This window comes from Oncorhynchus mykiss, chromosome 23 (assembly GCF_013265735.2).
Source record: "Oncorhynchus mykiss isolate Arlee chromosome 23, USDA_OmykA_1.1, whole genome shotgun sequence".
Lineage (NCBI taxonomy): Eukaryota > Metazoa > Chordata > Actinopteri > Salmoniformes > Salmonidae > Oncorhynchus > Oncorhynchus mykiss.
The window spans coordinates 31,319,368-31,331,824 of NC_048587.1; the positions used below are offsets into that span (position 1 = coordinate 31,319,368).

Here is a 12,457-nt window from a genome sequence, read left to right on the forward strand (position 1 = left end):
GTGCCCTTGTTTACAGAGTTAGGGTTGTACCTGGTGGGTTCCTTGATGATTTGTGTGAGATTGAGGGCATCTAGCTTAGATTGTAGGACTGCCGGGGTGTTAAGCATATCCCAGTTTAGGTCACCTAACAGAACAAACTCTGAAGCTAGATGGGGGGCGATCAATTCACAAATGGTGTCCAGGGCACAGCTGGGAGCTGAGGGAGGTCGGTAGCAGGCGGCAACAGTGAGAGACTTATTTCTGGAGAGAGTAATTTTCAAGATTAGTAGTTCGAACTGTTTGGGTATGGACCTGGAAAGTATGACATTACTTTGCAGGCTATCTCTGCAGTAGACTGCAACTCCTCCCCCTTTGGCAGTTCTATCTTGACGGAAGATGTTATAGTTGGGTATGGAAATCTCTGAATTTTTGGTGGCCTTCCTGAGCCAGGATTCAGACACAGCAAGATGACAAACCGACTGCCAGGAATGATTTTTCATCGAATAGAATTGTGAAAAACACCTTGAGGATTGATTCTAAACAACGTTAGCCATGTTTCTGTCGATATTATGGAGCTAATTTGGAAAAAAGTTGTAAGTGACTGCATTTTCGTTTTTTTTTCTTAGCCAAACGTGATGAACAAAACGGAGCTATTTCTCTTACACAAATAATATTTTTTGAAAAAATGAACATTTGCTATCTAACTGAGAGTCTCGTCATTGAAAACATTCGAAGTTCTTCAAAAGGTAAATTATTTTATTTGAATGATTTTCTTGTTTTTGTGAAAATGTTGCCTGCTGAATGCTAGGCTTAATGCTATGCTAGGCTATCAATACTCTTACACAAATGCTTGTGTAGATTTGGTTAAAGCATATTTTGAAAATCTGAGATGACAGTGTTGTTAACAAAAGGCTAAGCTTGTGTTTCAATATATTTATTTCATTTCATTTGCGATTTTCATGAATAGGAAACGTTGCGTTAGGGTAATGAGCTTGAGGCTATGATTACGCTCCCGGATACGGGATTGCTCAACGCTAGAGGTTAAATACCGAATTGAGGACGATTTTCCCGGGGATTTGTTTTCATGCCAGCAAGGTAGGCTATACTCCTGTTGTAAATATAATCAATGTGCTTAATATGGTAGCGCTGTACTGCAGCGGCAGCTGTGCTATCAGAGTCCCTGGGTTCGCGCCCAGGCTGTCGTAACCGGCCGCGACCGGGAGGTCCGTGGGGCGACGCACAATTGGCCTAGCGTCGTCCGGGTTAGGGAGGGATTGGTCGGTAGGGATCTCCTTGTCTCATCGCACACTAGCGACTCCTGTGGCGGGCCGGGCGCAGTGCACGCTAGCCAAGGTTGCCAGGTGCACAGTGTAGCCTCCGACACATTGGTGCGGCTGGCTTCCGGGTTGGATGCACGCTGTGTTAAGAAGCAGTATGGCTGGTTGGGTTGTGTATCGGAGGACGCATGACATTCAGCCTTCGTCTCTCCCGAGCCCGTACGGGAGTTGTAGCAATGAGACAAGATAGTAGCTACTACAACAATTGGATACCACGAAATTAGGGAGAAAAAGGGGTAAAATTAAAAATTTAAAAAATAAATATATATATACATATATGTTGCGCTCATGAAGTGTTTGTTTGATTAGATTTTCTATTACATTTGCATTGATGTCAGAGTGATTAGAGGGACAATAGAGTGCTGAGTACCAGGCAGTTAGCAAGTTTGGTAGACTACTATGGCCATCAGCAGCATCAGAGATTGGAGACGCCTAATTACCGTGACTAAATGGTCATGTGGAATTTGACTGCCTCCATGACTTGTGATGGCCGGTGTGAGGACGACAAGCACACAGATGAGCTTCCCTGAGAAGTGGCCTTTTGTCCCCAGCACAAGGTGCACCTGTGTAATAATCATTCTGTTTAATCAGCTTCTTGATATGCCACACTTGTCATATGGATGGATTATCTTGGCAAAAGATAAAAGCTCACCAACAGGGACGTAAACACATTTGTGCTTAACATTTTAGAGAAATAATATTTTTGTGCTGGAATCTTTAATTCAGCTCATGAAACCAACACATTAAAAATTATGTAACCTCAGATCCTCAAAAGGTTATATAGCTGCACCATCGAGAGGATCCTGACTGGTTGCGTCACTGCCTGGTATGGCAACAGCCTCCGACCGCAAGGCACTACAGAAGGTAGTGCGTAGAGCCCAGTACATCACTGGGGCCAAGCTTCCTGCCATCCAGGACCTCTGTACCAGGCGATGTCAGAGGAAGGCCCTAACAATTGTCAAATACTCCAGCCACCCTAGCCATAGACTGTTCTCTCTGCTATCGCACGGCAAGTGTACTGGAGCGCCAAGTCTAGGTCCAAAAGGCTTCTTAACAGCTTCTACCCCCAAGCCATAAGATTTCTGAACAGCTAATCAAATGGCTACCCAGACTATGCCCCCCCCCTTTTACGCTGCTGCTACTCTATGGTTATCATCTATGCATAGTCACTTTAACTCTACCTACATGTACATATTACCTCAATTACCACGACTAACCTGTGCCCCCGCACACTGTACCGGTACCTCCTGTATATAGCCTCGCTACTCTTACTTCATTGATGCTCTTAAACTATTTTTATTTGTAATTTTTTTACTTAACTTGAATGAGGGATCCTGTTTTCTGCATCATTACATCTGGATGATTTTCTTTTTAGGCCCACTGGTCCTCCCAAATTAATAGCCGCACAGCAAAATATTTAGGAGCATATGCGGCCAAAATGGTCGCACTTTAGAGCCCTGAACACACCATCACAATAACACTGCGACACCAGCAGAGATCTAATCTGTGTGGGGGTGGGAGGTCAGAACATAGTAGATTAATTACTATTCCTATGGGTCAGCAGGACTCTATAATATGGGATCTCTCCCCCTCTGGATACGTGACATCATGAGTGGATCTAGGAAGCTGGAGAATAATCATTATAATGGTGGGAACTGCAAGTGCCCTAGGTGAAGAACTTAAGGGAGAACAGAATTATGTCTGAGCACAGTATCAGAACAATGTCAGTACATAGTGTTCTCACTGATGTACTCTACTACGTAGTATCCAAAGCTGTAGTCCATAGATGTCCTTGTTTACTCAGTGGGCCCTCTAACCTCTAGGCTAACTCTGCCTGGCTGGCTGTGTGGAACACTGTGTCATGTAGATGAGTACTCACCCATACTGTTGGTGGAGCTGCACCACATCAGCAGGCAGCCAGTACAAAGAACATTCAGCATCCCGAACACCAGGATTCTCCATGACTAAAACACAAACAGAACATTAACCAGAGCTTTCTAAACCAATGAATTCATTTAGATCTATAGGATTGCTTGGAGTGGTGCATTAATAGCTAATGCAGGTGGATGATTTGTTATGGCATTGCCTAACCTATCTGTTAGTTAGGCTAATCTAATAATATTGTATTGTTAATTTGCCAATTCAGGGAATGCTTTGTTGCAGACAAACCACGTACAAAATGGAAAGCAAAAATGTGAGGACGGTACAAACTCAAGGCTATCCACCACGTCTTTGTCTGTCACTTTGTGTTGGAGTCAGTGGCTGTCCTTGGAGTGCTGTGAAATCTACAATTACTGCAGTGCACCGTGTTATGACAGGACTAGGGCGTCTTGTGACAGCTGGAGCCAGGGATAGAGATGGGAGCTGAAGTGTGTGTGTGTGGGCCTGTTGCAGCTTCAGGGCCCTGTAGATCGCTTTGCCTGTGTCAGTGTGCAAACAGAGCAACAGCATGCTGCCCAACACATACAATCCCCCCCCCCCACACACACACACACACACTTTCTGGGAAAGCAGGAAACAACGAGATGTCACTGCCACCCTCTGGGTGAAGGAGATATTGCAAGTAAACGTGTCGGCAAATCTTTTTCCTGAGGGTTGTTCTTTAGACATCACATATCTAGGTTAGATCTTACATTGGAGTGACACTCGCAAACACCTTCAGGAACATCAGCCTCCCTGAGTAACAGAACACTGTCGCTGATATATCATCTGTAGATAATATGCCTACGTCATGTACTTCATCATCAGCTTTAATCCAGACAAATATAGGGCTACTCAGCAGCACAGAAGGAGAGAAGAGTTTTACTGCCAGGTCAACAGCAGCATCAGTCTGGAAGACTCCCACTGCCTAGTGCATGGATGGAGCAGACGCCCAGTGTCAAGCCACAGTAAGCCTAACCTAAATAATCACACATCATCACACCCTTATGAAGAAAGAAACCACTCTCCACTTTCTCCGCCAAAGGAACGTTCTTTTTGGGAAACTTAGTCTCTTCTCCATGCATGTGAAGTGAACTCTGTTGACTCTACCCCGATCAGTCTCTCTGGTTCTATAGAATCTAACCCAGTCTCTTCCATACGGCTTCTAGGGAGAGCAGTCTCCACAAATCAAATCAAGTTTTATTTGTCACATACGCCGAACAGGTGTAGGTAAACCTTAGTGAAATGCTTACTTACAAGCCCTTAACCAACAATGCAGTTTCAAGAAAAAAATAGGTGTTATGAAAGTATTAACTAAATAAACTGAAGTAAACAAGTGAATAATTAAAAATAAAACAATAAGAAAATAGAAAAATAATTAAAGAGCAATAAGAAAATAACAGTAGCAAAGCTATATACGGGGGGGTACCGGTACAGAGTCAATGTGCAGGGACAGGTTAGTCAAGGTAATATGTATATGTAAGTAGAGGTAAAGTGACTATGCATAGATAATAAACAGAGAGTAGCAGCAGTGTTAAAACGCAAATAGTCCGGGTAGCCATTTGGTTAGATGTTCAGGAGTCTTATGGCTTGGGGGTAGAAGCTGTTAAGAAGCCTTTTGGACCTAAACTTGGTACTCTGGTACCGCCTTCCATGCCGTAGCAGAGAGAACAGTCTATGACTAGGGTGGCTGGAGTCTTTGACAATTTTTAGGGCCTTCCTCTGACACGGCCTGTTATAGAGCTCCTGGATGGCAGGAAGCTTGGCCTCAGTGATGTACTGGGCCGTACGCACTACCCTCTGTAGTGCCTTGCGGTCGGAGGCCGAGCAGTTGCCATAGAAGGCGGTGCTGCAACCAGTCAGGATTAGAAGTCGACCGATTATGATTTTTCAACACCAATACAGATACCGATTATTGGAGGACCAAAGAAGCCGATACCGATTAATCGGCAGATTTTTATTAATTTATTTGTAATAATGACAATTACAACAATACTGAATGAACACTTATTTTAACTTCATATAATACATCAATAAAATCAATTTAGCCTCAAATAAATAATGAAACATGTTCAATTTGGTTTAAATAATGCAAAAACAAAGTGTTGGAGAAGAAAGTAAAAGTGCAATATGTGCCATGTAAGAAAGCTAACGTTTAAGTTCCTTGCTCAGAACATGAGAACATATGAAAGCTGGTGGTTCCTTTTAACATGAGTCTTCAATATTCCCAGGTAAGAAGTATTAGGTTGTAGTTATTATAGGAATTATAGGACTATTTCTCTCTATACCATTTGTATTTCATTAACCTTTGACTATTGGATGTTCTTATAAGCACTTTAGTATTGCCAGTGTAACAGTATAGCTTCCGTCCCTCTCCTCGCCCCTACCTGGGCTCGAACCAGGAAAACATCGACAACAGCCACCCTCGAAGCAGCGTTACCCATGCAGAGCAAGGGGAACAACTACTCCAAGTCTCAGAGCGAGTGATGTTTGAAACGCTATTAGTGCGCACCCCGCTAACTAGCTAGCCATTTCACTTCGGTTACACCAGCCTAATCTCGGGAGTTGATAGGCTTGAAGTCATAAACAGCGCAACGCACAACGGCGAGCTGCTGGCAAAACGCACGAAAGTGCTGTTTGAATGAATGCTTACGAGCCTGCTGCTGCCTACCATCGCTCAGTCAGATATTTGTATGCTTGTATGCTTATTCAGATTATATGCAACGCAGGACACGCTAGATAAACTAGTAATATCATCAACCATGTGGAGTTAACTAGTGATTATGATTGATTGATTGTTTTTTTTTATAAGATAAGTTTAATGCTAGCTAGCAATTTACCTTGGCTTACTGCATTCGCGTAACAGGCAGTCTCCTCGCGGAGTGCAACGAGAGGCAGGTGGTTGGAGCGTTGGACTAGTTAACTTAGTTTGCAAGATTGAATCCCCCGAGCTGACAAGGTACAAATCTGTCGTTCTGCCCCTGAACGAGGCAGTTAACCCACCGTTCCTAGGCAGTCATTGAAAATACGAATGTGTTCTTAACTGACTTGCCTAGTTAAATAAAGACTAAATAAAGGTGTAAAAAATAAATAACCCTAAAGGTATCCAATAATAATATAGGCAAAATCGATGTCCAAAAATACCGATTTCCGGTTGTTATGAAAACTTGAAATCGGCCCTAATTAATTGGCCATTCCGATTAATCGGCCGACCTCTAGTCAGGATGCTCTCGATGGTGCAGCTATAGAACTTCTTGAGGATCTGAGGACACATGCCAAATCTTTTCAGTCTCCTGAGAGAGAATAGCCATTGTCGTACCCTCTTCGCAACTGTCTTGGTGTGTTTGGACCATGACAGTTTGTTGGTTATGTGGACAGCAAGGAACTTGAGGCTCTTAACCTGCTCCACTACAGCCCCACCGATGAGAATGGGGGCGTGCTCGGCCCTCCTTTTCCTGTGTTCCACAATCATCTACTTTGTCTTGACCACACTGCCAGGTCACTGACCTCCTCCCTATAGGCTGTCTCATCGTTGTCGGTGATCACTGTTGTGTTGTTGGCAGACTTAATGATGGTGTTGGAGTCGGGCTTGCCATGCAGTCATGAGTAAACAGGGAGTACAGGAGGGGACTGAGTACGCAGAGGGCCACCCGCGTTGAGGATCAGCATGGTAGATTTTTTGTTCCCTACCCTTACCACTTGGGGCGACCCGTCAGGAAGTCCATGATCCAGTTGCAGAGAGAGGTGGTTAAGTCCCAGGGTCCTTAGCTAAGCGATGAACTTTGTGGGCACTACGGTGTTGAACGCTGAGCTGTAGTCAACGAATAGCATTCTCACGTAGGTGTTCCTTTTGTCCAGGTGGGAAAGGGCAGTTTGGAGTGCAATAGAGATTGCGTCATCTGTGGATCTGTTGGGGCGCTATACAAATTGGAGTGGGTCTAGGGTTTCTGGGATAATGGTGTTGATGTGAGCCATGACCAGCCTTTCAAAGCACTTCATGACTCCAGACGTGAGTGATACGGGTCGGTAGTCATTAAGGCAGGTTACCTTAGTGTTCTTGGGCACAGGGACTATGCTGATCTACTTGAAACATGTTGGTATTACAGACTCGGTCAGGGACAGGTTGAAAATCTCAGTGAAACCATGCCTGCCCAGGACCTCCACATCTGTCTTCTTTACCTGTGGGATCATCGGAGACCAGCCACCCGTACAGCTGATGAAACTGAGGAGCATTTCTGTATGTAATAAAGCCCTTTTGTTGGAAAAAACGCATTCGGATTGGATGGCCCTGGCTCCCCATCAGGTGTGTCTATGCCCTGCCAGGCCCACCCATGTAACTCAGTAAAATCGTTGAGATTGTTGCATGTTGTGTTTATATTTTTGTTCAGTATAGCATAAAAAAAATTTAAAAAAATCATGATCAGGAAGAAAATGGTGCATGTTGATAACTAGCTAACGTTAGCTAGCTAGCTAGCTAACACCACAGATGAAAGGTTTAGTTATCATCAACTTTGCTAACATTTCACATAGCTATCTACTTAGCTAGCTAGCTTGCTTATTGCATGCATGTCTGGGCAAGTCGATAAGTCGCCTTATTATTAGTGAATAAACTAAACTAATATTTGCAACATGTTCAATTTTGGTCAATGTGTCAATTCATCAGTTTCTAAATACTGAGCTAGCCTGCTTCTGATTTTCCCAGCTACACATTCCTAGGCACTACTACCGATGCAAAGTTTTTTTAAGACATTACATTTACTGATTCATACATTGCTACAAGCAGTAGGTGTCATTTTTAGAGTTAGCGATCTAGCTATCTAGAGTTGGCCATCTATTTTGAGTTTCCACTTCCTCAGGTGGTTAATTGAATTAGGCCTATATGTAATATTAGTGCACATAAAGATTAAGGCAAATTCATCTCTATTCTGCAGCATAATTTTAACAGTAAATTATAGCAAGAATAGTCTAATTGTCAACCTAAAATTCATGACAATCACTGGATTAGGATGAATATTAAAATATGTTGAATCATGCATTCCTGCCTGGACCTGTTAGAGGTAACAACGAATTTAATGAATACCATCTCAGTAGTCTATTATCACACTTCTTAATAAAGCATTGTGAATGACTTAATGATTGACTACTCACTTTTCTATTGTGTGACGCTGCAAAATATTTTTGGGGTGGTGTAACCAAATAATGGGCTGCTGCCCCCAACTAAAAATGTTTGAACGATTAACATGGTGTTAGGGTGCTTGCCTATGAAATGAGGTGTCTAAACAGCTTACCAGAATAATGCAATAATAAATTAAGTGTCATTATACAGGGATGAGGAATTCCAAAACAAAGAGCACTGTGGGACAGTTGTCTCTGTGGCATGTTAATGTACACGCATGCACACACCCCTTACTAATTCCTTACCCGTCTGTCTGAAGTCACCAAGCGGAATTCTTGAGAGAGTTTCCCAAAGAAGGATCTGTGCGTCTTCCGGAATGGGTGTATAGTGCCCTGTGGGTACCACACAAACACACAGTCACATGGTAGGATGTGAGATTAAGGACTCAGAGAGAAGCACCACCATCTAGTGTTTATGCTTTGTATTTAGCTACAGTAGGCTGCCTGTAAAACAAAATTCTGCTTTAGACCAGTGGTGTCAAACATATGGCATTTGGGTGGAGGGGGGCGGGACATACTCAATATACTTTATGACTGAAATCAAATAAAAAATCAATTGTGTGGAAATGTTCTTGACAGAGTACAGCTCACTAATAAATCACCTAAATGAATACTATAAAGTCAGGGAGCATCGGAAATGGCAAAAACAATGGATGGAGGAATTTTTTCTCTCACATTTTTTTCAGTAACGCCCTCCGGACCTCGTTAAAGAACAAATGTGGCTAAATGAGTTCGACATCCCTGCTTTAGACCCTATCAACTGGTGTTTTGAATAAGGAAAACTTACCAGCGAATACGTGTCAGTTTCTTGCTTTTTTCTGTGGATTGGGATATCTGCAAAGAAAGTATTTGGTTATGAAAAATGAAAAACAACAGATGACTGATGTGGACTGTACACAAAGTGAAGTTTAATCCAACTTTATTTTCAAGATACCAGGACGACGCATGTCTGACTATGCATGTTTTTCAAAATGTCACCAATAACCTGGTTGGTCTGGTTTAAACTGGCCATACATTAGACCATTTTTAACTGCGATTTTGCCATGATTTGTATTTATTTATTTCACCTTTATTTAACCAGGTAGGCAAGTTGAGAACAAGTTCTCATTTACAACTGCGACCTGGCCAAGATAAAGCAAAACAGTGCAACACAAACAACAGAGTTACACATGGAATAAACAAACATACAGTCAATAATACAATAGAAAAAGTCTCTATACAGTGTGTGCAAATTAGGTAGGATAACGGAGGTAAGGCAATAAATAGGCCATAGTGGTGAAATAATTACAATTAAACACTGGAGTGATAGATGTGCAGAAGATGAGTGTACAAGTAGAGATACTGGAGTGCAAAGGAGCAAAATAAATAAAATAGATAACAGTATGGGGATGAGGTAGTTGGATAGGCTAATTACAGATGGGCTATGTACAGGTACAGTGACCTTTGAGCTGCTCTGACAGCTGGTGCTTAAAGTTAGTAAGGGAGATATGAGTCTCCAGCTTCAGTGATTTTTGCAGTTCGTTCGGGTCATTGGCAGCAGAGAACTGGAAAGACAGGCGGCCAAAGGAGGAATTGGCTTTGGAGGTGACCAGTGAAATATACCTGTGGAGCGTGTGCTACGGGTGGGTGTTGCTATGGTGACCAGTGAGCTGAGATAAGGCGGGGCTTTACCTAGCAAAGACTTATAGATGACCTCGAGCCACTGGGTTTGGCGACGAATATGAAGTGAGGACCAGCCAACGAGAGCATACAGGTCGCAATGGTGGGTAGTATTTGGGGAATTGGTGACAAAACAGATGGCACTGTGATAGACTGCATCCAATTTGCTGAGTAGAGTATTTTTTAAATTACATCGCCGAAGTCAAGGATCGGTAGGATAGTCCGTTTACGAGGGTGTTTGGCAGCATGAGTGAAGGATGCTTTGTTGTGAAATAAGAAGCTGATTCTAGATTTAAATTTTGGATTGGTGATGCTTAATGTGAGTCTGGAACGAGAGGTTACAGTCTAACCAGACACCTAGGTATTTGTAGTTGTCCACATATTCTAAGTCAGAACAGTCCAGAGTAGTGATGCTGGGCGGGCGGGCAGGTGTAGGCAGCGATCGGTTGAAGAACATGCATTTAGTTTTACTTGCATTTAAGAGCAGTTGGATGCCACGGCAGGAGTGTTGTATGGCATTGAAGCTCATCTGGAGGTTAGTTACCACAGTGTCCAAAGAAGGGCCAGAAGTATACAGAATGGTGTCATCTGCATAGAGGTGGATCAGAGAGTCACCAGCAGCAAGAGCGACATCATTGATGTATACAGAGAAAAGAGTCGGCCCGAAAATTGAACTCTGTGCCACCCCCATAGAGACTGCCAGAGGTCTAGACAACAGGCCCTCCGATTTGACACACTGAACTCTATCAGAGAAGTAGTTGGTGAACCAGGCGAGGCAATCATTTGAGAAACCAAGGCTGTTGAGTCTGCCGATAAGAATGTGGTGATTGACAGAGTCGAAAGCCTTGGCCAGGTCGATGAATACAGCTGCACAGTATTGTCTCTTATCGATGGCAGTTATGATATCGTTTAGGACCTTGAGCGTGGCTGAGGTGCACCCATGACCAGCTCAGAAACCAGATTGCATAGGGGAGAAGGTACGTTGGGATTTGAAATGGTCGATGATCTGTTTGTTAACTTGGATTTCGAAGACCTTAGAAAGGTAGGGTAGGATAGATATAGGTCTGTAGCAGTTTGGGTCGAGAGTAGAGGTCGACCGATTATGATTTTTCATAATATAGGCACTTTAGTATTGCCAATGTAACAGTATAGCTTCTGTCCCTCTCCTCGCTCCTACCTGGGCTCGAACCAGGAACACAACGACAACAGCCACCCTCGAAGCAGCGTTACCCATGCAGAGCAAGGGGAACAACCACTCCAAGTCTCAGAGCGAGTGATATTTGAAATGCTATTAGCACACACCCCGCTAACTAGCTAGCCATTTCACATTGGTTACACGAGCCTAATCTCGGGAGTTGATAGGCTTGAAGTCATAAATAGCTTCTGGCAAACGCACAAAAGTGCTGTTTGAATTAATACTTACAAGCCTGCTGGTGCCTACCATCGCTCAGTCAGACTGCTCTATCAAATCATACTTAGTTATAACATGATAACACACAGAAATACGAGCCTTAGGTCATTAATATGGTCCAATCCGGAAACTATCATCTCGAAAACAAGACGTTTATTCTTTCAGTGAATTCCGTAATTTATCTAACGGGTGGCATCCATAAGTCTAAATATTCCTGTTACATTGCACAACTTTCAATGTTATGTCATAATTATGTAAAATTCTGGCAAATTAGGCCGGCCCAAACTGTTGCAAACACACGGACTCTGCGTGCAATGAACGCAAGAGAAGTGACACAATTTCACCTGGTTAATATTGCCTGCTAACCTGTATTTATTTTAGCTAAATATGCAGGTTTAAAAATATATACTTCTGTGTATTGATTTTAAGAAAGGCATTGATGTTTATGGTTAGGTACACATTGGAGCAACAATACGCACCGCATCGATTATATGCAACACAGGACACGCTAGATAAACTAGTAATACCATCAACCATGTGGAGTTAACTAGTGATTATGATTGATTGATTGTTTGTTTTTTATAAAATAAGTTTAATGCTAGCCAAGCAACTTACCTTGGCTTACTGCATTTGTGTAACAGGTAGTCTCCTCGTGGAGTGCAATGTAATCAGGTGGTTAGAGCGTTGGACTAGTTAACTAAGGTTGCAAGATTTAATCCCGAGCTGACAAGGTAAAAATCTGTCGTTCTGCCCCTGAAATACAGATTTCCGATTGTATGAAAACTTGAAATCGGCCATTCCGATTAATCGGAGTGTCTCCCCCTTTGAAGACGGGGATGACCGTGGCAGCTTTCCATTCTTTGGGGATCTCAGACGATACCAAAGAAAGGTTGAACCGGCTAGTAATAGGGGTTGCAACAATTTCGGCTGATCATTTAAAAAAGTTTGTGTCCAGATTATCTAGCCCGGCTGATTT

The 12,457-nt window shown here is 42.9% G+C and overlaps 1 protein-coding gene across 3 annotated transcripts in view; it reads right to left on the reverse strand.

The window, feature by feature from the left end:
• LOC110502576 (zinc transporter 6) overlaps window positions 1-12,457 on the reverse strand; it is an 82,831-nt gene that overhangs the window by 64,297 nt on the left and 6,077 nt on the right. For 2 of the 3 annotated variants that reach the window (XM_021580718.2, XM_021580716.2), the window contains exons 2-4: window positions 9,199-9,245; window positions 8,658-8,744; window positions 3,196-3,280 (exon numbers count right to left, since the gene is read on the reverse strand). In XM_021580718.2, the coding sequence (XP_021436393.1) occupies window positions 3,196-3,256 (61 nt within the window). In that variant the 5' untranslated portion in view covers window positions 3,257-3,280; window positions 8,658-8,744; window positions 9,199-9,245. The remainder of the gene's footprint in view (window positions 1-3,195; window positions 3,281-8,657; window positions 8,745-9,198; window positions 9,246-12,457) is intronic. The other variant, XM_021580719.2, reaches the window with a different exon arrangement.